Source organism: Scyliorhinus canicula, chromosome 7 (genome assembly GCF_902713615.1).
Source record: "Scyliorhinus canicula chromosome 7, sScyCan1.1, whole genome shotgun sequence".
NCBI classification, from domain to species: domain Eukaryota; kingdom Metazoa; phylum Chordata; class Chondrichthyes; order Carcharhiniformes; family Scyliorhinidae; genus Scyliorhinus; species Scyliorhinus canicula.
In genome coordinates this window covers 59,970,662-59,996,678 of record NC_052152.1, presented here as the reverse complement: position 1 = coordinate 59,996,678, position 26,017 = coordinate 59,970,662, and the positions used below count along the sequence as shown (strand labels likewise).

General features: G+C 45.1%; 1 protein-coding gene across 2 annotated transcripts in view; it reads right to left on the bottom strand.

Annotated features, from left to right (window-relative positions):
• Positions 1 to 26,017, bottom strand: part of med14 (mediator complex subunit 14) — a 105,109-nt gene that overhangs the window by 63,438 nt on the left and 15,654 nt on the right. For both annotated transcript variants that reach the window (XM_038802115.1, XM_038802116.1), the window contains exons 6-15: positions 20,527 to 20,655; positions 19,538 to 19,645; positions 15,228 to 15,360; positions 9,627 to 9,777; positions 8,498 to 8,609; positions 7,897 to 8,022; positions 6,469 to 6,547; positions 6,150 to 6,309; positions 5,431 to 5,631; positions 625 to 759 (exon numbers count right to left, since the gene is read on the bottom strand). In XM_038802115.1, the coding sequence (XP_038658043.1) occupies positions 625 to 759; positions 5,431 to 5,631; positions 6,150 to 6,309; positions 6,469 to 6,547; positions 7,897 to 8,022; positions 8,498 to 8,609; positions 9,627 to 9,777; positions 15,228 to 15,360; positions 19,538 to 19,645; positions 20,527 to 20,655 (1,334 nt within the window). The remainder of the gene's footprint in view (positions 1 to 624; positions 760 to 5,430; positions 5,632 to 6,149; positions 6,310 to 6,468; positions 6,548 to 7,896; positions 8,023 to 8,497; positions 8,610 to 9,626; positions 9,778 to 15,227; positions 15,361 to 19,537; positions 19,646 to 20,526; positions 20,656 to 26,017) is intronic.

Here is a 26,017-nt window from a genome sequence, read left to right as displayed (position 1 = left end):
TTGCTAAAAACACTCCACTGCCTTCTTTGTTGTTTTTCAATATCATTCTCATTGCTGTTGATGGGACTGTAATTTGCATAAATTGGCATTAACCTGAATCACAACTGTGGCCAATATTAAAAATACCTGACTGAGTGTGAAGTGCTTTGGGACATCCTGAGATAGCAGCAGGCACGATATGAATGCAAGTTGTGGGGTGGTACAATGGCACCTTGGTTAGCCCTGCTGCCTCAGCACCAGGGACCCGGGTTTAATTCTGACCTTGGGGAATTGTCTACGTGGAGTTTGCACCTTCTCCCTGTGTCTGCGCAGGTTTCCTCCTGCCACTCCAGTTCCGGCCCACAGTCCAAAGATGTGCAGGTTAGATGGGGTTACAGGGATAGGGCGAGTGAGTGGGCCTAGGTAGGGTGCTTTTTCAGAGAGTCGGTGAAGACTCGATGGGTCTGACGTGCAAAACCACTGATGGCTATTTCTATTTTTTGGTGGCCATTTCCTACCTTTTCTGTGGTATAAGACCAATACATTGGAGCACTGACTCAGCGAAACAGTGTTTTCAATGAAGATTAAATGATCAGAAGATTATTAGAAAGAGATTACATTAAAAAAAATGTGAAAGCTTCTTACCTCACAACGAAGTCCAATAAATGGCATGTTTGAGTCACACATAGCTACCAGGTGTGCTAGGACCTTATTAAAGGCACACACTTCCCCTGTCCTCTTGGGTTTCTTAGGTTCTATAGGTCCTTGATCAGCAGGCAACTACAATTAGAACATATTTGTCAATTATTAGAGGGTTTTAAAGAAAATCTTAGCATGTCAAGCTATCTTCTGATGGCAAATTTTGCAAAGCACTGGTTTGCAGCTTGGAGCATCACAGCTCTTGAAATGTTAGAGAATCAATTGTGAAATTTTGCATCCTGATATCCTGTGCTCCATTTCACAGTGCAAAAAACCATTGAGCTTTCTGCAGGCTGTACGAGCAATCAGCACAATTCTCTGTTCATCCGGTGCGGATGTAAATTAGTCCTCTGCTGCATTCAACTTTGATAAAATGCTACAGCACCGAAACAGTCCACTTGGCCCATGTTTTTTTTTACAAGCCAGTCTAGTTCCACTCCCCTGCCTATTCGCCATATCATTTGATATTTGTTAAGCAACTATCCAATTCTCTTTAAAAAGAACATACTAACAAGGCTCTGTATGTGTATTTTAAACTGTCTTTGCTTCTTTAAGTAATTATCTTAAATATATGATCCGTGTTACAAACCAGTGGGAACAATCTGCAATTATTTACTTTACAATCTTCTTGATCTTGAAGACCTATTAAGTCACTCCTTAACCTTCTAAGTTGTAGGGTAGCACGGTGACGCAGTGGGTTAGCTGCCTCATAGCGCCGAGGTCACAGGTTCAATCCCGGCTCTGGGTCACTGTCCGTGTGGAGTGTTCACATTCTCCCCTTGTTTGTGTGGGTTTCGCTCCTCAACCCAAAGATGTGCAGGTTAGGTAGATTGGCCACGCTAAATTGCCCCTTAATTGGAAAAAATGAATTGGGCACGCTAAAAAAGTATTTTTTTTAAACTTCTAAGTTGTAATGGAAAGGTTCCAACTTCAAGGGTCTCTTCGCAGTTGTAACCTCTTTTCAACCAAGTAACTCCCGAGTGAATCTATGCTGCACCTTTTTCCATTGCTTTCATATCTTTTTCCAATAGTATCCAAAACTACACACAATACTCCATTGGCAGCCTAAGATATTGTACAGATTCAAATTACCACTTTGCTTCGTGATTCAGTGCACTGTGATACAAAATAAAGTGTTGTCATGACCTTATGTACTTGCACCATCTTCTTTATGAACAAATGCATCTGCTCCACCCAACAACACGGATGAAGAGTGTGTGAAAGAAACAGCGAAGAGAAACAAATATCTATGATTAAATCACCAAAGTGACAAGGGTGTAAAGCAAAAAAGGCAATGAGAAATAAATGATTTAAGTGGTTCTACATCCTCAAAAATACTTTCCATCTCTTTCAAAACCACCACCATAACTCACATTTCAAGCTACACGCCCTTGGCCTCTCTTGCAAACCACCCACCTATAACTTTCTTTTTCTCTCAAGTCCTGAAAATGTTATCATCTCCCAAATCCAAGCCCATTTTTCCCACAATTCTATAATTTTATCTCTTCAAATCACATTTTGTTCCATCACAGCATCCAAACAGCCCTAACTAGGATCGGAACGAACATTCTTCCTTTAGAGGGACAATGCTGTATTATTCCTCCCCATCCTCTCTGCACTGTTCAGTATAGTCAACAATATCATCTTCTCCAATGCACTTCCTTTCCTGTCCAGCTCAGTGGGATTACCTTCACTTGGTTCCACTCTTCCCAATCTGATTGCAGCAATAGCATCCTCGGCAATGGATTTCCTTCTCACCCCAACATTACCTAAAGGGTACATCCTCAGCTCTCACCTACATGCTGCCCTTTGGTGCCTATTTGCAGGCTGAATAACAGCTTCCAGATGTATACTGGTAGCACTGAACATTTTCTCTCCACCAATTAACGCAAGGAACTTGAGGAATACGAGCTTGAGTTGGCCCTTTGAACCTATACTATCATTCAATAAGTTTATGGCTGATCTTCTACCTTATCAAGGTAGGGGCAGAAGTCGGCATTTCGGCCATATTACTCAGTAAGATTGTGGCTAATCTGATTGTGTGGAGTTCCACATTTCCCCTCTACCCCCAATAACCTTTGATTTGCTTGCCTTAAAATAATCTATCTATTTGCACTGTTGAAATATTCAACGGCCCCATCCCACCACCTTCCAAGGCACCAAGTTCCAGAGTCACTGAACGGTCTTTTTTTTCACACCAAAGTATTTTTATTCAACAAATTTTTAAGTTTTACAATTCATAACAACTCCATAAAACCCCCCAGCCCACTCAAGCCACCCCCCTGAACAGTAACCAACTCCCGAAAATCCATGGTAAACAAACCCCAACAATTGTAGAACCCATCGCTCACCCCCTCTTAGAGCAAATTTCACCTTTTCCAGGGTCAGAAGCTCCAGCAAGTCCCCCACCACGCCAAGGTACAGGGTGGAGAAGCTGACCTCCACCACAAGACCAGTCTACGAGCAATCAGTGAGATGAAGGCCAAACATCTGTCCCCGCTCCCACCGGCAACTTTGAGGTGACCGGGCTCAGTGTCCACATGCAGAATCCCCAAAATGGTGCTGAACACCATCCTCCAAAACCTTTCCAGCTTCAGGCAGGACCAAAACATACGTACATGATTCGCAGGGCCTCTCGGACATGGCTCACAGACATCCTCCACCCCTTCAAACAGCCAGCTCATCCTAGACTTTGTAAGGTGCACCTTGTACACTACCTTCTGCTTTATCAGCCACAGCCTCGTGCATGCAGTTGAGGCATTTACCCTCGCAGCACCTCACACCACCCCCAACTCTTCTTCCCACTTTGCCGTAACCCCCTCCATGGACACCTCCTCCAAAATGACCCCCCCCCTGACAGCACCGCCTCCAGGTACGAGGGAGCAGGCGCTAACGGTAAAGTCGAGAAGACATGACATTGCAGTCACTTCATGGAGACTGTTTTACAAGAACAAAGAATACAGCACAGCAACGGGCCCTTCAGCTCTCCAAGCCTGTGCCGATCACATGTCCTATCTAGACCAACCGCCTGTATCCTTCTATACCCCATCTGTTCATGTGCCTATCCAGATGGGCAAGTGAAAATCTTCTCCTTCAGAAGCACAGGTACAAGTTTATGTGGGGCCCAATGTCAAAGAATTATAAGAATTATAAGTAATATAATTCCAAACAGCCTAATGGCACAGCAACGATAGGCGACACAGCAAGTGGTACAAAATGATTCCGAACATTTTATAGCTGCCAATCAACTACACTCGAGCTCAAGCTAATGGATGTCAATCTTAACTGCAATACTCAACATTCACCACAAGATGGCATTGTAGTAGTGCACTTCCCAGAGAAGGAGACCAGAGAGCAACCGACATCTTAGAAACAGAATCTTAGAGCATGGGAGAAGGTCATTCGACCATCATGTCCGTGTCAGCTCTTTGATAAAGCTATCAAGTTCATCACAAGGCCTAGCTCTTTAACCACAAGGTACATCACAAAAATTGTTTGGTCTGTACACTATTCCCTCCACCTCCACATACAGGTTCAACTCCTCTTACCAGCCCCTTCTATTTAGTGGCAGTGTTAGTGCAGGTGCACCTCTTTGCCCCTTGTCAGATATTCTCATCATTCTATTATTCCTTCTTTGAGTTTACCATAATACACATGTTTTTCTTCTGATCATATCGGTCTTCCATTCTCCAACTTGATCCTCAGTTTCTAGTAATTCTAATTTCCCTCCAGCTTGGCTCAGTTGACAGGACTTTCACATCTGAGACCTCTGTACGTTTAGGACACATTCCAAAATTCCAACATTTAATCTGCATTGATATTCTAATTCCATGCTGAGGGGCAGCTGTATTGTTAGAGGCACTAACATTTCAATGAGACTTTAAATCTGTGCAAGTGGACAGTGACAATTCTACCATTGTGTTCAATGTTCTTACTTTAATTACAACCAAAAAGTTAACTAGTTATTGCTCTTCTTGCTGTTTGTTTGAACTTGTTTTTCCTAAAGTGGCTGCCATATTCACCAATATAGTAACAAGACTGCACTTGATTATTAAGGGGATCAGGGGTTATGGGGAAAAGGCAGGTGAATGGGGATGAGAAAATATCAGCCATGATTGAATGGCGGAGCAGACTTGATCGGCCTAGTGGCCTAATTCTGCTCCTATGTCTTATGGTCTTATACTGAAAATAATTATATAAAAACTGTTTTGGAATATCCTGAGACACTAATATGAATTACATCATTTTTTCCTTTGCCATCACTTCACTCTTAAGCAGAAATGGCTATTAACTTGAAACCAAAAAATAAACAGGATATGTAAAGTTTGCAGGTCTATTATGTGGTCCTTATGTTTTAAAATGTATTTCTCTCATACTATTAGAGTTGAAATTAGACACCCATTGAGGTAAACAATTTACTTTGCACTGTGTATTACATTATTTTCTATTGTGCAGCTTTCAAAATGTGACTGCACCACATTTGCATCTTAAAATCAGACACTCGAGTCACCCCAATATTTGTCTTTTAAATACAAGCAAATAACTTTCTACTCACCATATGTATTCATCTGTCTTCATAAGCACAAAAATGTAAAATAAATAAGGAGCAAGCTTTTTTCATCTAATTACTTACAGGAAAATCAATGCACGCCATAAATTGTTTTTAAAAAGTATTGAGTATGAATTGCATCTAATATTTTGCCATTTTTATAGTTAAAGGTCAAAGCCTTCATTTTAATACAAGATCCAAACCTTGTGTTTATCTCCAGCCTTGGCCTGCTTCCCAGTTTTTGCATCCAGTACTAGATCCTCAATGTTTGGTTTGAACTGTTGCAAAAGTAGTGCAGTCGGAGGACCATCGTCTGGATCAGTCAGCCCATGACTTAAGGAGAGGAAGTGGTATTTATACTGTAGTTCTACAGGAGAGCCTGGCCTGTCTAACATTTCCACAACCTGAAAGAACAAAGCAGAAAATGTCAACACCACTTGATGTCCAATAAGAACTGCAGAAAAAAAAACTTGGCCCATTACGTTTTGCAACGTTTCATTAGATTTAAATGGGACATTTAATATTGACCGGGCCTAGTACTCAAACAGGAGAGGAGGGAAGACCATTAACTGCTCTTGTTATCTTTCAAGCAAGCAATTATAATTAGCAATAATAGAGGCCTGGCCTCTTGGTCTGGGATTGGTGTGTAACTAGGTTGATTTGGAAATTAGGAGTAAACACAAGTAAAACAAAAACTAATCAGCAGATCTGAGAGCATCTGTGGCAAGATAAACCAAATTATTGTCTGTGACGGACATCTGATCAAGTTAAAAATGCAATTCAGTGAAGGAAACACTTAAAGTTTTTACAAAAAAATAACAAAATGTGACTGCTTGATGATAAACATTCCAGATCTCAAAATAATTTCTTCAATAGTACTTAGCTCTAACCAAAGAACGTTTCATCAATGAAATAAACTTACAATATAATACTGAGGAAGGCGTGTTAGCTTGATGAATAGTTTGTGTTTTGAGAGGTTTCCAACTGGATGAGAGGAGGAGTTTGAAAGGTGTAACGTCTCACTGCAGACTGTGGGAAGGTGTTTCATAGACTGCTTGCATCTTTGTTGTCCAAGCCAAAACCTAGAGGGAAATTCTTTCTTGAAATCAAGGGTACATTTGAACAAATATTGCCCTGGTTTGACAAGATAGACATGAAAGAACAGCTTTCTATTTCTTTTCCAAATTGGTTCTTATTTCCTTCCTTTATTATCCTGAGACAAAATGGTATTTCATACTTACTTTAGCTGCAGAAGCCAAGGAATAATTCGCTTCATCTCATCGTTGATGGACTTTTCAATATCGTCTAATGTAGTTTGATCTGATTAAGAAAAGTAGCAATACAATTTTAAAAGACCAACAAAATACAAATAATTTACGCAACATTGGATAACATAAGGGAAAATGGGGACACAACTTTATGGCAATTTGGAAATTCATATATGTGCCTGAGAGTTGACATGTTTGCTGATTTAATACCTGCTGTGTTTGATGTGAAATCTGTTACCTGTAATCAAAGTTTGTAGATTGCACTGGCAGACAGATCATTAAAATCTTTGTGATAACGATGTGACTTTTATGTTTTACTTTACAGATTATAACACTGCAAAGCTAGGATGGCTTCACTGTTCAAAGCAATTATTTTCAGTTAGGAAATGTTAACACAGGTTACTTGTGCACTTAATACATCATGAGCAAATTTCCAGGCCGATAAGTGAGATGAAGTCATTCACCAGATACGTTACCACCCCAAATGCCTCAGGTGTTAGCACACACATAAGAATGGGGGAAAAAAAACACCTTACATTGGGATAAGTGACCTCATTTAAATTCTACACCCAATCAATTCCAAAACTTAGTCACAGAATCATAGATTTTACAGTGCAGGAGGAGGCAATTTGGCCCATTGAGTCTGTAGCGACCCTTGGGAAAGGGCACCCCACTTAAGTCCACACCTCCACCCCATTCCCATAATCCTTCCTAACTTTTTGGATACCAAGTGGTAATTTATCTGGGCCAATCCACCTAACCTGCACATCTTTAGACTGTGGGAGGAAACCGGAGCACCCGGCGGAAACCCACTCGGACACGGGGAGAAAGTGCGAACTCCACACAGACAGTCACCCGAGGCCAGAATTGAACCGTGGTCCCTGGAGCTGTGATGAAGCAGTGCTAACTGCTGTGTCAGGGGTGAATCTGCTCCACTTGGCCGGCTCACCTTGCAGACATTTAACAGCCTTTGGGAACCCAATTAAGGAAGTCCTGCTTGAGAGCTATAGGCAGTCTGTAAAGAAGACACTCTCCCACCCTTGCCCACCACCAGCTTCATCAATGAAAGCTGTTGGGCTTCATAGTTGGCGCTAGGCTCCGTCCACGAGCAGCAACCCATTGACTGCAGTTGGAGGCCCTTAAATGACTATGAATTGGCCACTTAAGGGCCTCAAATATCACACAGGTGGGTGGGCCTTCAAACATCTACCCCTGTAAGTGCAGGAATGGCACGACATCCAATCTTTGACGTCCCCCCCCCCCACTCCACCCACCACCAATGCAACATAAAATTCCTCCCGCATTACTTATACTACAGCTGCTTAAATGCCACTCCTTAATAAAGATCACCTTAGCATCTGAAAATAAACTTAATTGTTCAATTTCACAGATCACACTTACCAATCCCATATAACATAGGTTGGAACATTCCAGAATGCAGATCCACAAAAATGTGAAGGCACTCAGAACGACCACAAGGTTCTAAGATAGGAATAACCAACGTGGGCAAGGCTGTCTCTATAAAGGCTGTGGGGAAGAGCAAAAATAAAAGTAAACAAAGTCATAATACTTCTTTATTTGTCATTCTGTTCATTATTTTGTTAGTGTCACGAGAGGCTAGATAAGTTAGATATACGTAAAATTACAAGAAAATTAGATTATATAACTTGATTCCTTCCCCCACACCGCAACTTATTCCAGTAATCTAGCTAACTACCACAAATTATTAAGCTTTTAATACAGTGTGTATGCTTTTATCTTGTAACGATGAACAGGCGATATGGACATTCCCATGCATCTATCTGTCCACAAAGGAGCAGTCATCAAAGCATTTTCACACAATGTTGCAAGTATTCATCAAATCCCATCTCTTTCAGATTCACAGAACACAGCAGAAATTTGCCAAAAGCTCCAGTCATGCAAAAAAAATTTCAAATCTATGAAAAGGCAATGCTGTAAAATAATAAATTGAGGTTTTTCTTTAAATCATTATTCAACATACAGTTATCATTGGGATTGTAGCTCTTGAGAATGGCTTTCAGCTCCTGCAGTTTCTGATGGGAACGTGCATGGACACTGTCAATCAAAAGCTTCTCGACAGATAGGTGGTCAACCTGTGGAGCCGGAGACATTAATTGGCATGAGAAACATCAACACAATATTGCTTAATGTATAACAGTTCACTTGTCTAAGTCTATTTAACACAAGTCCAATTACTTCTTTAAAAAGAAATTTAGAGTATCCAATTCATTTTTTCCCAATTAAGGGGCAATTTAGCGTGGCCAATCCACTTACCCTGCACATCTTTGGGTTGTGGGGGTGCAACTCACGCAGACACGGGGAGAATGTGCAAACTGCACACAGACAGTAACCCGGGGCCGGGATCGAACTCTGCAGCAGTGCTAACCACTGCACCACCATGCTGCCCTCCATCAGTCCAATTACAAACAATCCAGAAGAAGCTGTTCATTAAATAACTGTAAATTGAAACCTTCAAATGTGTTACTCTTTTTTAACATCACTTGATTTTTCCCCCAATCCATTAAAATTGTTTCAGACAAAGCAGCATTTCCTTGTCAAGGGACCGCTCCAGAGCCCGGACTAACTGCACTTCAACAGGCCAGTAAGACATCAGCAGGAGCAGCTCAGTTGACAGCAAAGAGGGTCAACTGGCCCGATATGAGGAGATCCATAATCAGCAAATGTCTGGAAAGAGGCATTGCATCATTAACTCAAGAGCCAGACTGAAAGGTGTTGGGACTCTCGACACCAAGATGAAATTCTTCCCAATTCACCAAACACAAATACGTAGCAAAATGCAAGAAATAAACCTGAAGAACTTATACACAAAGTAAATAAAATCATAATATACTACATGTAAAGTAAACGTATCTGGTGGTTAAATGTAGATTTTCCTCAAAGGTATAACTGTTACCACAATAAATAAGTTTGCATTTGTTTACAACACAAGTATAAATTATACACAATAATATATATTGTATGACACCAACGGGAATATTTAATGTATATACTGGATCACAAGACCAAGCTACAAAATGAATTATCTTGCAACTATAAAATGGTAGCCAAATCACACACATTTATAGACATGAAAACGAACATCTTTTCACCTTCATTGCACGTTCTATTAATTTAGAATCACACGCTGGTAATGGGGGATCATGCGATATCTGTAAGGGTTTTGAACAGTCACTCTCGTCGATCTTTATCAAGACCTTGTGTACAGAAGCACTGCCGGTCTTTCTCCCTAAGACTTGTTGGCTGGAAACAGAACAAAACCAACCAGTTAATAGTAAAAACTGAATGTAGAACACACAGTGCAAAAGGTGGCCATTTGGCCCATCGTGTCTGCACCGACTCATTTAAGCCCTCACTTCCACCCTATTCCTGTAAACCAATAACCCCTCCTAACCTTCTTTGGTCACTAAGAGCAATTTATCATGGGCAATCCACCTAACCTGCACGTCTTTGGACTGTGGGAGGAAACCGGAGCACCCGGAGGAAACCCACGCAGACACAGGGAAACGTGCAGACTCCACACAGACAGTGAACCAAGCCGGGAAATCGAACCTGGAACCCTGGTTCTGTGAAGCCACAGTGCTATCCACTTGTGCTACCGTGCTGCCCTAACACGTTAGAAATACTCAGAACATCAGACAGCATCAGTGGAGAGAGAAACAGAGTTAACATTTTAGGTCTTTGATCATTCATAAGAATAACAAACGGTAATCTGCTCTTTCGGATGGTCGGTGCAGACCTGATGGGTCGAATGGCATCTTTCTGCACTGCAGGGATTCTATGATTAGTCCAACAATAGAAATGAGCAAGAACCAAACTCCTGCAAGTTGCCCTATTGGAGGCTGCATTAGTATATATTTTTTCATTGAATTTACTCAGTTTCTTTGAAATTTAGAACATTGCTTTACAGGCTGCCATAGTAAAACAGAAAGTGGAGTGAGGTTGCATTGGTGCAGTTGCAGATACCCACTGGGTAAACAGCATATTTTTACAACATCAGTTTGTCATTAGATCAGGTAATGCTCGCCTGAATAAAGATATCCGCACTGACCCAAAATTTTAAATTGAAGTGTTCAAACGCCAAGCTCCAGCTATTGAGCCAGCGCAACTCTGATATTTGGTGCTTGATAATTGTGAAGCACTGGAGTGTTCTTTTGGAGCATGAAGTTGGGATTTTGACCATGTAGTATAGAGATAAGTCAAGTGGGAAAAAGAAAAATAGGACATTTCCAACTTAGATAGGATTTAAATTTAGTGGTTCTGGCAAAACTCTTTGACTATAATGTGCTGTTTCTGCTGAGGTTCTTGCTTAGGATTGCATGATATCAAGCAAACTAAAATGATTGGAGGCCAAAGATTCTTCCCTCGATTATACACCATCAGATTTATTTCAATTTTTTTTGAACATCTCTTGCACCAGATTTGATCAAGAGGCATGACCTAAAATTGTGTCTCTGAGCAGTCCCCAGCAATGTCGATCAAAGTTTCCTTAGGAAATCTTATGAAACCTCGGCCTTCACCACAAAGTCTACTAAAAACTGATTTTAATCAGAGGAAATTTTGCAGTTCATCTATTTCTGCTAGAATAATTAAATTTGTTGGCACTGATGATCATAGAATACCTACAGTGCAGGAGGAGGCCATTGAGCCCATCAAGTCTGCACCGGCCTTCTGAAAGAGCACCCTACAGTCACAAGAGGGAGATATTCGGAAATTGGGTCCAGAAATGAGGCCCCAATGTAGCAGACAATTTAGGGAATAAACAGACCGAGGGGAAAAAAACTGCTAGCACACAGTCAAAGAGATACGCCCACATCTTGCCGAGTTACATTGTTCCATTGAGACTAAAACTCGTTAGTGGGAATATGCAGGATGGCCCGGTTCAGCAAGAGTGATTCAGTTGAGATCCATTGTCTTTTGGGACACTCCAGTCTGACGAGCTATTAGCCCATTACAGAGTCTGTAGGCATCGGTCTGTTAATGGGAGGTTAGTTGCGTATCAATAGCATGGCTCTTTTTTTGTACAAACCCAAGTGGGAAATCAAGCAGCCAAGATAATGCTGTTAGGTTTAAGTCAAGACACCCAAAGGCAGCATGGTGGCGCAGTGGGTGGCATTGCCGCCTCAAGGCGCCGAGGTACCAGGCTCGATCCTAGCTCTAGGTCACTGTCCGTGTGGAATTTGCACATTCTCCCAGTGTTTGCATGGGTTTCGCCCCCACAACCCAAAATATATGCACGCTATGTGGATTGGCCATATCTTTTTATTAAAACAGTAGAAAATACACAAGGCCAAAGGGTACAAACAGTAATGTTGGGTTGGAGAAACAGGGCACCCTCCCTTCAGTACCAACGTACGGGGAGAGGGGGATAGGATACTCTGATTATTAAAACAGTTCACAACACAGTTGTACAAGAAACAAACGGTACAAGCACTGCGAAACTGCCCCCGAATTGGAAAAAATTAATTGGGCACTATAAATTTTTAAAAAATTAAAAGTCTGGGCACCCCAGGAGGGAGCGTCTTTTTTTGAGGAGTGGGTGGAGCTGAAAGAGCCAAGAGAGCCGAGAGAACCAAGAGAGCCGAGAGAAAGCGGGTGCTGTTTTAAACAGTTACAGGGAGAAGCTTTGGAAATCGATCGAGACGGTCATGAAAGTTGCCACCAGGGGCAGGCTTGGGAAAAAGGGTTTAGAACTACTGTCCCTACTAAAAAATTGTTTCGTAAATGCACGTATTGCCTTTGTCTGCCCGTGAAACTGGCATGAGAGCTGCATGTTCTGTTGCAGTGTTGTTTAATGGGAACTAGTGTGTTAAGGTTAAGAAACTGCACACAATTGGTTATTAGGGTTGACATTGGCTGCACAGCGGTTAGCACTGCTACCTCATGGCGCCGAGGACCTGGGCTCGATCCTGGCCCCGGGTCACTGTCCGTGTGGAGTTTGCACATTCTTCCCGTGTTTGCGCAGGTCTCACCCCCACAACCCAAAAGATGTGCGGGGTAGATGGATTGGCCATGCTAAATTGCCCCTTAATTGGAAAAATTAAAATTGTTAGGGTTAAAGTTTAAAAATTGTTTTCTTTTAACAAAGTTTGTTTATAAAATAACGATGCCCTATTTTTTATATTATCATTCCTGGAACAAATCGATCCTTCCGCACAGTCTTCAAACTTAAAAACGTTATGGCTCGGGTTCAGTTTCTCAGCCACTGTTGAGATCTGACCATCGTCCGTAACACTACCCAGACTCACTCCACCACCCTATCACGAAATCACACCTAACCATTGGACACCGTAAGGGGCAATTTAGCACGGCCAATCCACCTAACCTGCACAACTTTGGTCCGTGGGAGGAAACCCACACAGACAGGGGGAGAAAGTGCGGACTCCACACAGACAGTCATCCAAGGTCAAAATCGAACCTGGTTCCTGGGTGCTGTGAGGCAGCAGAGCTAACCACTGCGCCGCCCTTGATCATTCATAAACTTATACTCGAGGAAACAAAATTCCTGCATCAAGCCTGTCTAATTATTGCCATATACTCAGATAAAAGTCAAGTTTCTAAGACTAACTTTTTAGCCAAAAAGTAGTGGCGTCAACGTTTTCAGGAATAATAGTTTTGTGGGGTCGAAATCCACTATTCTATGGTTCTAAAATAAGTAGGCTTGCACCAGTGAAAGGTTGACTTTGGTGGTCAAACCTGCAAACGGGTGGTAAATACAAAGGGTTTACATTTTTTGGCTAGAGGTCGGGCATTGACTTGTACTTAAGTAAGGGGCTGGTTTAGCTCACCAGGCTAAATCGCTGGCTTTTAAAACAGACCAAGCAGGCCAGCAGCACGATTCGATTCCCGTACCAGCCTCCCCGGAGAGGCGCCGGAATGTGGCGACTAGGGGCTTTTCACAGTAACTTCATTGAAGCCTACTCGTGACAATAAGCGATTTTCATTTTTTGGCCACAAGTTGGGAATGACCTTTTACACAAGTTTGACCATAACCCGAGTATATAGGATAATCAATTTAGAGAGGTACATGCACTAATGGCGTCAGCTACACCATATATGAAGGAGAAAACAAAGCAGGACATGAATGCTTATCAACCAAATGCAAGGTTTCATTAAATAAAAGAAAAAGCAACTGAAGGATTAGTTAACTTATTAGTCCATCTCAGTTAGGGGGGAAAGTGCACTTCTCGTTTGTAACCAGTGCTTCCCAATTTGTCCATCATGTCAAGTAATGGCATTGCTTATTCATTACTTTTAAAACGTGAACTTCATCAGGGCAGCACGGTGGTGCATTGGGTTAGCCCTGCTGTCTCACGGCACCGAGGTCCCAGGTTCAATCCTGAATCTGGGTCACTGTCCGTGTGGAGTTTGCACTTTCTCCTCGTGTTTGCATGGGTTTCGCCCCCACAACCCAAACATGTGCAGGGTAGGTGGATTGACAACGTTAAATTGCCTCTTAATTGGAAAAAATGAATTGGGTACTCTAAATTTTTTTTTTTTAAATAAAAAATGTGAACTTTATCCAAGATGGAACCTTATGAATTAACTTTGTCCATTTTAAAAGAAAACGTGCTTCAGCTGGTGCAATCTCACATTCAAAAATCTGCATTGCACCCTAAAGATAGAAAAAGAGGTGTTCCAAATAAAAAGGTGTTAAATATATATATATATATGTTACAAGACCCTCAAAAGGTAGTCCTGAGTTGAATGGGTCCTTTGAAACATTACAAGTAGGATGTGGCTAATCTATCTAAAAATACCATCATATTTGGTGAAGAAGCAACAATTGTGAGAGGTAACATGGTGGGAGGGCCAAGTTTATCCTTTTAAAATCTTTAAATACTGTCTGTGGAAAGGGAGACACAGGAAAAAAAAAAGCAGTAATATCTTTGTCTGAGAAAAATCTCCATGCTACAACATCTCTCAAATTCCGTTCCATTTTTAGGTCCACCAAAATAGCAACTGGTAATGAAACTATAAGTGGCTTTGCAACCGACAGAAAGACCATAATTTCTGGAAAATCCAGCATCCAACCTTGACAATATGACTTGGGCTGCTGAATTCATCTAAACTGCAAATGTGAAGATAACCATCCATCAGGCCTGCAACATACCTTCACCAAAGCAAGACAACCACATGAATTATAAATGATTCCTTTTTTATACAACTTTCAAAAATGCACTATTAACTCCAACTGTACTTCCCTTGATTGTGACGTGGAGAGTGGGTGACATACACTTTAGAATCTGGGGGGGGGGGGGGGGGGGGGGGGGGGGTACTTAAATAAACAATCATCTAATCATCTTTCCTTATTTAAACCCACAGAAGGCTTGCTGCTTGCGATTCAAATCATCCTCACAATCAGGGATTTAAAAAAATCATACTGGCATCTCCCTCTCAAAAAATTGTCTGACAGTTGGGAAAGTGACAGAGATTTCAGCAGTTCCCTCTACTCTGTGGGTAATAAATGATGAGCAAAAATACATTTTAGCAATAGTTCATTAACTACCTTATACTGATCTTTTCAGTTAAGATTTCATGCATTATTTAAATCTAATTCTGGGAATTAAATAATTTTTAAAAATCAGGCTCAATAATCTTGATGTTTTCTTGTTTGCACCCATGTAATTCGTTCCATTATCTCCTGGAAGTCATATTTTGCAGCATCTATAACACAATTATGATTTACTCACTTCCAAACAACCAAAGTCAGGCACTTTCCAGGTTGATATCGCTCGACTTGAACAAGATCGCCCCAACGCTCACGTATTAGCATTTGTGCCTGTGAGTGCAAAACCTCCAATTGCAGTGACAAACAGAATGAATCTGAGATAAAAGGTTAAGGAACACTAAAATGGAAATGTCAACACTGGGTGAAAAAAGATGCAAAATCTCAATACTCTCATATTTAGTAATATTAAGAAAAAACTTCAGATTATATCTTGTAAGAATAGTTAATCACACAGGTTTGCATACAGAAATGGCTGACTCAAGAGAGCACAGGGTTTCAAGAAACCGGAGAAGGGAGTGGAGAAATGAAGAGGACCATGAAATTACAACTCCGATAACTCAAATTTCAGTTTTATAAATGAAATTCAGCCACAGTCCAAGATGACCATAGGTTGCTCTCCCTTTTTTTTTCCGAATTAAGGGGCAATTTAACGTGCCAATCCACCTACCATGCACCATCTTTGGGTTGTGGGGGTGAAACCCATGCAGACACGAGGAGAATGTGCAAACTCCACACGGACAGTGACCCAGGGTCGGGATTCGAACCCAGGTCCTCAGCACCGTAGGCAGCAGTGCTAACCACTGTGCCACGTGCCGCCCCACACTTTTGAGAGAGCTGACTAGTGATGCTTTTTTTTCTAAATATTTTTTATTGGGCTTTTGAATAAAATATATTTACCGTTATGTACACAGAATAGAATACAGAAGAGAAGGGAACACGCACAAAAAACAAAACAAACAACAAAAAAGTTAGAATAAAATAACTGGTAGGGTATTATGTGCTAGCTCAATAACAGCAGCTCTGTACAATTGGCAGTATTGTTTTTCGCACATAAGTAGGCATCTGTTTGTGTGTGGAGGGGGTGGGAGACATATACATTTGGGTGCCAGGGAAACAAATACAGAACAATTACAGAGGGCAATACGCGAATGGATCTGGTGTTGGTGTTGTCGCTTGCTTCTCCCGGACGGTTTTCGCTGCCGTCTCGCGATCACCTCCACTTCAGCCGTTTGACCAGTACTTCGCCTGAATTTTACTTGTTCTCTGCTCCTGTAGATGCCAAGTTTGTTATTGTTTCCCGTGCCCTCCTTCCGGTTGTCATTCCCTTGCTTTCCCCCCCCCCCATCTCACTGGTTCCCCTCTCCTGTTCCCTGTCTCCTCCCTCTTCCACCCCCTCCCCTTCTCCCGTGGTTTGCCTTTCCTTTCTCTTCGGTTTAGCTGCTATCCCCCCCCCCCCCCCCCCCCCCCCCCGGTCTATCCGTCCCTCCCCCGCCTCGGCTACTAACCTGGATTCGTGGCTACCTGGCTATTCTTCTGCTTATTCGTTGGCCGCAAACAGGTCCCGGAACAATTGGGTGAATGGCTCCCACGTCCTGTGGAAGCCATCGTCTGACCCTCGGATGGCGAATTTGATTTTCTCCATTTGAAGAGATTGTGAGAGGTCAGACAGTGCTGTTGACCGCCAGCCGAACAGGATTCTACGGCGGGCGATCAGGGAGGCAAAGGCAAGGGCGTCCGCCCTTCTCCCCAGGAATAGATTTGGTCTGATACCCCGAAGACCGCCACTTTCGGGCATGGCTCCACCCTCATCCCCACCACTTTGGACATTGCATCGAAGAAGGCTGTCCATTACCCCACAGGTCTGGGGCAAGACCAGAACATGTTGGCGTGGTTGGCCGGGCCTCCTTGGCACCGTTCACATCTATCCTTCACCTCCAGGCAGAACCTACTGATACGAGTTCTAGTTAAGTGGGCTGTATGTACCACTTTTAGTTGCGTCAGGCTGAGCCTTGCGCACGTGGAGGTGGAGTTGATCCTATGCAGTGCTTCGCTCCAGACTCCCCACCCTATTTCAATCCCCAGGTCCTCCTCCCATTTCTTTTTTGTTGCGTCCAGTACGGTGTCGGCCCTTTCTACCAGTCAGTCATACATGTCACTACAGTTCCCTTTATCTAGGATACTTTTTTAAAAAATAAATTTAGAGTACCCAGTTATTTTTTTCAATTAAGGGGCAATTTAGCGTGGCCAATCCACCTATCCAGCACATCTTTGGGTTGTGGGGGTGAAACCCACGCAGACACGGGGAGAATGTGCAAACTCCACACGGACAGTGACCCAGAGCCAGGATTCAAACCCAGGTCCTCAGCGCTGGAGGCAATGCTAACCACTGCGCCACCGTGCTGCCCCTTTATCTAGGATACTTGCGTCCAGTAACTCTTCCAGTAGTGTCTGTCGTGGCGGTTGTGGATACGTCCTTGTCTCCTTTCGTAGGGAGTTTTTGAGTTGCAGGTACCGTAGCTCATTCCCCCTGGCGAGCTGGAATTTCTCTGTCAGTTCGTCCATTTTGCGACCCTGCCGTCTGTGTATAGGTTCTTGACTGTCAGTGTCCCTCCGTCCTGTCCCCACTTTTTAAAGGTGGCGTCAGTCAGCACTGGTGCAAACCTATGGTTGTTGCAGATGGGAGCTTTGTCCAAAATTTTGGTCAGACCAAATTGCTGCCCTAGTTGGTTCCAGGACTAGAGGGTGGCTATCACCACCGAGCTGCTGGAGCGTTTTTTGGGTGGGGATGGGAGTGCCGCCTTGGCGAGGGCCCGGAGGGAGGTCCCCATGCAGGAGGCCTCTTCCGCGTGCACCCACTCAGCTTCTGGATCCTTGATCCATCCCCTTATTCGCTTGGCCCTCACTACCCAGTGGTAGAATTTTAGGTTTGGGAGGGCTAGCCCCTCCCTGGATTTTGTTTTATGTAGGATCTTCTTTGGGATCCTAGCATTCTTAACCCCCCATACAAATACCATAATTAGTTTGTCTAGTGCTTGGAAAGAGGCCTTGGGGATGTAGATCAGGATGAATCTAAGTAGGAAGAGGTACCTGGGCAGTACGTTCATTTTGATCGTCTGGACTCTCCCCGCGAAGTAGAGTGGGAGTGTGTTCCATCTTTGCAGGTCCTTTTTTACTTCCTCTGTCAGGCTGGTGAGGTTCCATTAGTGGATCCCTTTCCAGTCATGGCTATTTGGATCCCCAGGTAGCGGAATTTGTGTTGGGCTTGTTTAAACGGCAGTCCCGTTAATGCCTCCCCCCCTCCTTGTGGATGTACCGGGAAGATCTCGCTTTTGCTCATGTTGAGTTTGTAGCCTGAGAAGGCGCCAAACTCTTTCAGGAACGCAACGATTCCATCCATGCTGCTTTGTGGGTCCACAATGTAGAGGAGCAGGTCATCTGCACAGAGTGAGACTTTGTGCTCTCTGCCGTCCCTTTGGATCCCCCTTCAGCTTTTTGCTGCTCCGAGCGCAATTGCTAATGGTTCAATCACTAGGGCGAACAGCAGCGGGGACAGTGGGCATCCTTGTCTGGTGCCCCTGTGCAGCTGGAAGTATCGGGAGTTGGTGTTGTTGGTCCATACGCTCGCCATGGGAGCGTTGTATAGGTGTTTTACCCAGGAAGTGAACCATGTTCCAAGCCCAAACCGCTCCAGTACCCCTGTGAGGTATTTCGACTGGTGATGATTTAACCAGAGGGTCACCCCACCTCAGCCAAGGAGCAAGGTTGAGAAGCGGGCCTTCATAAATAACGTCAGCCGGTATGGTATTTGAACCCATGCTGTTGGTGTTTCTCCGCACCACAAACCAGTCATCTCACAAACTAAGCTGGTTTTATTAAGACCAACATTTCTATTTGTCACCTAGAAAGTCAAATTAATATGGTTAGTTTTACAGATTTCAAAGATATGCTGCTTACACTATACAATGTGCAAACTTTGAACCCAAAAAAAAACGCTAAAGAGAATACACCTGTCAAGTCAACTAACTCTGCAGTACCTGTAAAATCACTTAGCAAGACTCTGCAGGATAAGCCAGAAGTTAATCTGTTTCTGTGTCCGATTCAGCAACTGCATTGAAGCGGAAAAACTCAATGCAGACAAATAAAAACAAAATACAAATCCCCTGAAAAGTGCTGACAGTTGTCAATACTTTTGGAAAAGACACAGTCATGCAAATATATACGTGTTCTTTTTAAAAAACGGACTGGTATAAATTTGCCTGTGTGTTTACTTCTGCTGCACAAGATTGCAGCCTTTAGTGAATAATTCTGATCACAGTTGTTTCAACAGATTTTACTATTGCATGTGGTAGTAGTCACTTAATACAAGTTTGAAAAGGTTTCATCATCAACTTTGGATAGTCCATATTACATCAATAATAATATTCAATGACAAGCACTTATTTTTTTCCTCAAATAAATTGTTAATAAACTATTCCTTAAGAATTTGGATACGTAAACAGTTGTACATATCTTGCAGAGGTTTCTCATCAGCAAACAGTCTGGACTGTACCAGTCGGTGGATGAAGTTGATTTGCATGCTATGGACCAGAGCACGGCCATCTGAAATAGTTTTTAAAACATTAAAAACTTCTGGGCAGACATTGCATCAACAGTAAAGCTATCTGAAGTTTTCAAATGACACAAGAAGCTAAAGTTATTGAACAATTTGAGCTCAGAAACATAAAAGAACTCCAGGTGCATGCTTTGCCTCATTGTGGATTGGTTCAAGCCCGAATGCTGCTAGGAATCAATAACATTCTACAAAGTATATAGTCAGTTTTCAGCTAATCTCTGAGATACAATGAAGATACAAAGAGATACAATGTCTAACAGTAGCAATAAAGCATTTCACCTAATAGAAATCAAATGCCTCCTCACTTTTTGCTGTACACCTACAGACAATCAATACAATGTCACCAACAAGCATGCAATCAACACGAGTTTAGCGTTTAACTAAAATAGTCACAATTTAAAAATTGGTAGATGATCTCCAGTATAATGAAAGAATTGTGTAAAGGAAATAATTACAACATAAATTTTGAAAAATAAATATTGGCACTAGAAGAGAAGCCGAATGGTAGTTTACCACAGAAACTTTTAGCTTTATTAATGAAGCCAGAAAAAAAAAATTGAGGACTAACTTTTGTTTGACAAAATCTAAACCGCAGACAGTGGGCTGCAGTCCAGGAGGCTTTCTGGCAGATACATGCATCCAATAAAATTGATTTATAATGCTTTGCATCTAAATTATATTGGCTTAATTGCAAAATTCATTGTTTCTGAGGAGGGATATGTTGTCTCAATTGTCTATTGGAATGGAGAACTGTCATCTTTTGGCCACACCATGAAAATCATCAACATGTAATGGAGATTTCCCAGACTGTGCTTTCGTATATTACTTTTAGTGCATTTTTTTTTACTCATACTGGACCATAAATTACCTCCCGTTTCTTTATCTTCAACTAGTATTTCCAGTTTGAGTAGCCGCCAGGGAATTTCAGGATCATCGCCCATCACCGTAAGCGTGGCTTCAAATTCACCTTCAACACGGAATTTCACACGTCCATTGGCTTTGCAGAAAGGACAGGAATTTGAAAAGTTAGGAATTAGAACATTTTGGAGAATTCTTACTACTTCATACCTTAAGCAATGTGAACTGAACTCTTAAAAATAGGATCTTTGACTTCCGGTTGCGGCTATGACTAGCTAAGCCGCACATTTGGAAGCTCCTGCAACAAAGGTGTTTTTGGGCCAACTGGAGGGCCCCAACGGCGCTGAAAAAACGAATCCCGGTGGGGGAAGGTCCCCTGAGGAGAACTAGACCGATTTTATGGTCGGTACCCGGAGTGGAGCGGCAAGAAAAACGGCAGCAGCTCCCCAAAAAAAGCGGGGGAAGAAAATCAAAATGGCGGCCGGCGGTGCACCGGAGGAGTGGAAGAAATGGGCGGAGGAGCAGCAGGCCGCTCTCCTCCGTTTTTTCACGGAGATGAAAGTGGAACTCTTAGAGTCCATGAACGCGACGGCCACCAGGTTGGTGGGAGCCCAGGCGATCCAAGAGGCGTCGATTAAAGATCTGCAGCAGGAGATGGCCGCGAGGGAGGAGGAGGCCACAGTCATCGGGGCAAAGGTGGAGGTGCACGAGGCACTCCACACGAAGTGGCAGAGCCGCTTCGAGGAGCTGGACACTCGGATGAGGAGGAAAAATTTGAGGATCCTGGGCCTGGAAGAAGGCCTGGAGGGGTCGGATCTCCCGGGATATGTGGCGGAGATGTTGAGCTCCCTGATGGGGGAAGGGGCCGGTCCGGCGCCCCTGGAATTGGAAGAGGCATACCGGGTCATGGCCAGGAGGCCTAGGGCAAACGAGCCCCCGAGGGCGGTGCTGGTGCGGTTCCAGCGGCTAAGTGATCGAGAGAAAGTCCTGAGGTGGGCTAAAAGGGAGAAAAGCAGCAAGTGGCAGAACTCGACGGTAAGGGTGTACCAGGACTGGAGTGCGGAGGTGGCAAAGCGGCGGGCCCGGTACAACCGGACAAAGGCGGTGCTACACGCGAAAAAGATCAAATTTGGAATGTTGCAACCGGCGCGCTTGTGGGTCACCTACAAGGACCAACATCATTATTTCGAGTCCCCAGAGGAGGCCTGGACCTTTGTACAAGAGGAAAAGTTGGACACGAACTAAAACCTGGGAGCACCGGCGGTCGTAGCCGCCGGGGGACTCTTGATTGTGCAAGTGGCCCTTTTCTTTTTCAGGCCAGGTCGGAACTGGGTAACAGTTTCGTGGAGTGTTTGGGGTGTTTTTTCTCGAACGGTTGACTTTTCTGAATATTTTGAAGGTTTCGAGTTGTTGGGTGTTTCTGTATATTTGTACTGTTGAAATCTCTATTGTGGGTCGTTGGCTTCTTATGGGGTGTTTTTTTCCCGTTTCCAATTTCCCTTAGTTATTTACCCCTCCTACCCTTTTTCTTTGGGTGCTTGGGGGGGTTTTTTGGTTCTTTTTTTTTCTTTTCGGGTTATGGTTATCTGCGGTTATTTATACTGTTTGATGGAGGGTGATGGTTGGGCACGCGGTTAGTTGATAGTTAGTTAATTATTTTGTTATTTAAGTATGTAGTTAAGTATTTATGTATTTAGTTGCCATTGGGTATTTGTATTTATATCGTTAAGTTGGGGAGACGGGACGGGGGGGAGCGGGTTGATTATGCGGGTCTTTCTCGGGGGTTTTAAGGGGATCTTTCACGGGCGCAGATGGGGTGAACCGGGAGGAGTCGGAATGTGGCAGGAGCAGCCGGGTCAGCGGAGACCAGCTGACTCTCGGGAGTACGATGTGGGGTACATCGCGGCTAGGAGGGGTCCTAGCCAGGGGGGGGGGGGGGGGGGGGGGGGGGAGGGGGGGGGACTGGGGGGGGACACCGGGTTGCTGCTAGAAAGACCAGGGACGAGAAGGGGAGAGCCGGGGGGGGTGGGGGGGGGGGCCATCGCTATGGGAAGCGGGTCAGAAAAGAAGGGATGACCCGGGGCGAGCAAGGGACAAGACATGGCTAATCGACCGGGAGTAGGGACGGGTCGCTCTGCGACCCGATTGATCACGTGGAACGTAAGGGGGCTGAATGGGCCGGTCAAAAGATCAAGGGTCTTCTCACACCTGAAGGGACTGAAGGCTGATGTAGCAATGCTGCAGGAGACTCATTTGAGGGTAGCAGATCAGGTCCGCCTGAGAAGGGGGTGGGTGGGACAGGTGTTCCACTCAGGCTTGGATATCAAGAACCGGGGGGTGGCGATTTTGGTGGGAAAGAGAGTGTCGTTTGTGGCGGCAGAGGTGGTGGCAGACAAGGAGGGCAGGTACGTGATGGTGAGGGGTAGGCTGCAGGGAGAGAGTGTGGTACTGGTAAATGTGTATGCCCCGAACTGGGACGACGCGGGTTTTATGAGGCGCCTGCTGGGCCTCATCCGGGACTGGAGGCAGGGGGCCTGATCATGGGAGGGGACTTTAATACGGTGTTAGACCCTGGGCTGGATAGATCGAGTTCCAGGACGAATAGGAGGCCGGCAGCGGCAGAGGTGTTAAGGGGGTTCATGGAGCAGATGGGAGGGGTAGACCCATGGAGATTTGGTAGGCCTAGGGCGAGGGAGTATTCTTTTTTCTCCCACGTCCACAGAGTGTACTCTAGGATCGATTTTTTTCGTATTGAACAGGGGGCCGATACCGAGAGTGCAGGACACGGAGTACTCGGCCATTGCGATATCGGACCATGCACCACATTGGGTGGACGTGGACATGGGGGAGGCGCGGGACCAACGCCCGTTGTGGCGCCTGGATGTAGGGCTGTTGGCGGACGAAGAGGTGTGCAGAAGGGTGAGAACGGGCATTGAGAACTATCTGGGTACGAATGACACAGGTGAGGTGCAGGTGGGGACGGTCTGGGAGGCCTTGAAAGCAGTGATTAGAGGAGAGCTGATCTCCATAAGGGCACACAGAGAGAGGAAGGAGAGGCAGGAAAGGGAGAGGCTAGTGGGGGAGCTCCTAGAAGTAGATAGGAAATATGCGGCGGCGCCAGAGGAGGGGCTATTAAGGGAGCGGCGTAGCTTGCAGGCCAGGTTCGACCTACTGACCACTAGGAAGGCGGAAATGCAGTGGAGAAGGGCGCAGGGTGCGGCGTATGAGTACGGGGAAAAGGCGAGCAGGATGCTGGCACACCAGCTTCGTAAGCGAGATGCAGCCAGAGAGATTGGGGGAGTGAGAGAGAGGGGTGGGGATGTAGTGCAGAAGGGGCAAGAGGTGAATAGGGTCTTTAGGGACTTCTATAGGGAATTGTATAGGTCTGAACCGCCGAAGAGGAGAGGGGGAATGAAGAACTTTCTCGACAAATTGGGGTTCCCAAAGGTACAGGAGGAGCTGGTGGAAGGGTTGGGGGCGCCGATAGAGCTGCAGGAGCTAATTAAAGGGATAGGCCAGATGCAGGCGGGGAAGGCGCCGGGGCCGGATGGGTTCCCGGTGGAGTTTTACAGGAAATTTGTGGACTTGGTGGGTCCAGTGCTGGTGCGAGCCTTCAATGAGGCGCGCGAGGGGGGGGTTCTGCCTCCAACAATGTCGCAGGCCCTGATCTCCTTGATTTTGAAGCGGGACAAGGACCCGGTCCAGTGCGGGTCCTACAGGCCTATCTCCCTCTTAAATGTAGATGCCAAGCTGTTAGCAAAGGTCCTGGCAACCAGGATAGAGGACTGTGTGCCAGGGGTAGTCCATGAAGACCAGACGGGGTTCGTGAAGGGACGCCAACTTAACACAAATGTTCGGAGATTGTTAAATGTGATTATGATGCCAGCAGTGGAAGGGGAGGCGGAGATAGTGGTAGCGCTGGACGCGGAGAAGGCATTTGACAGGGTGGAGTGGGAATACTTGTGGGAGACGTTGGAAAGGTTTGGGTTTGGGGAGGGATTTATCAAGTGGGTAAAACTGCTCTATTCAGCTCCGATGGCAAGTGTGGTAACAAACGGGAGGAGGTCAGAATATTTTGGGCTCCATCGAGGTACTAGGCAGGGATGTCCCCTATCTCCCTTACTCTTTGCATTAGCGATTGAGCCGTTGGCGATGGCACTGAGGGGTTCAGGGGGGTGGAGAGGACTGACAAGGGGAGGGGAGGAACATCGGGTCTCGCTCTATGCGGATGATTTGTTGTTGTATGTGGCAGACCCGGAGGGGGGAATGCCGGAGGTAATGGGGATACTAGCGGAGTTCGGGGACTTTTCGGGATATAAATTAAATCTGGGGAAAAGTGAGGTCTTGGTAATACACCCGGGAGACCAAGGGGAGGGAATTGGGAGGCTCCCCTTCAAAAGAGCAGTTAAAAGTTTTAGGTATTTGGGGGTGCAGGTGGCAAAGAACTGGGGGACCCTACACAAGTTGAACTTTTCCAGACTGGTGGAGCAGATGGAGGAGGAGTTTAAGAGGTGGGACATGGTGCCGCTGTCGCTGGCAGGGAGGGTGCAGTCAGTTAAAATGACGGTCCTCCCGAGGTTCTTGTTTTTGTTCCAGTGTCTGCCCATCTTCCTCCCCAGGGCCTTTTTCAAGAAGGTAACGAGTAGTATCATGGGGTACGTGTGGGCACATGGCACCCCGAGAGTTAGAAGGGTCTTTTTGGAGCGGAGTAGGGATAGTGGAGGGCTGGCGTTACCCAACCTTTCAGGATATTACTGGGCGGCAAATACATCGATGGTACGAAAGTGGATGATGGAAGGGGAGGGGGCAGCCTGGAAGCGCATGGAGAGGGCGTCCTGCGGCAACATAAGCTTAGGGGCACTGGTAACGGCACCATGGCCGCTCCCTCCCACGAGGTATACCACGAGCCCGGTGGTGGCGGCCACCCTCAAGATCTGGGGGCAGTGGAGGCGACACAGGGGGGAAGTGGGAGGTCTGATAGGGGCACCACTAAGAGGGAACCACAGATTTGCGCCGGGAAACACAGGAGGGGGATTCCAGAGCTGGCAGAGGGCGGGTATTAGACAACTGAGGGACTTGTTTATAGAGGGGAGGTTTGCGAGCCTGGGAGAGCTGGAGGAGAAATTTGGGCTCCCCCCGGGGAACACGTTCAGGTACCTCCAAGTGAAGGCATTTGCCAGACGACAGGTAGCGGGGTTCCCCGCGCTCCCCGACAGGGGGGTGAGTGATAGGGTGCTATCAGGGGTCTGGGTCGGGGAGGGGAAGATCTCGGACATCTATAAGATTATGCAGGAGGTGGAGGAGGTACCAGTAGAGGAGCTGAAAGATAAGTGGGAGTTAGAGCTGGGGGAACAGATAGAGGACGGGACATGGGCAGACGCCCTGGAGAGGGTTAACTCGTCGTCGTCATGTGCGCGACTAAGTCTCATTCAATTTAAGGTACTGCATAGAGCCCACATGACGGGGACAAGGATGAGTCGGTTTTTCGGGGGTGAAGACAG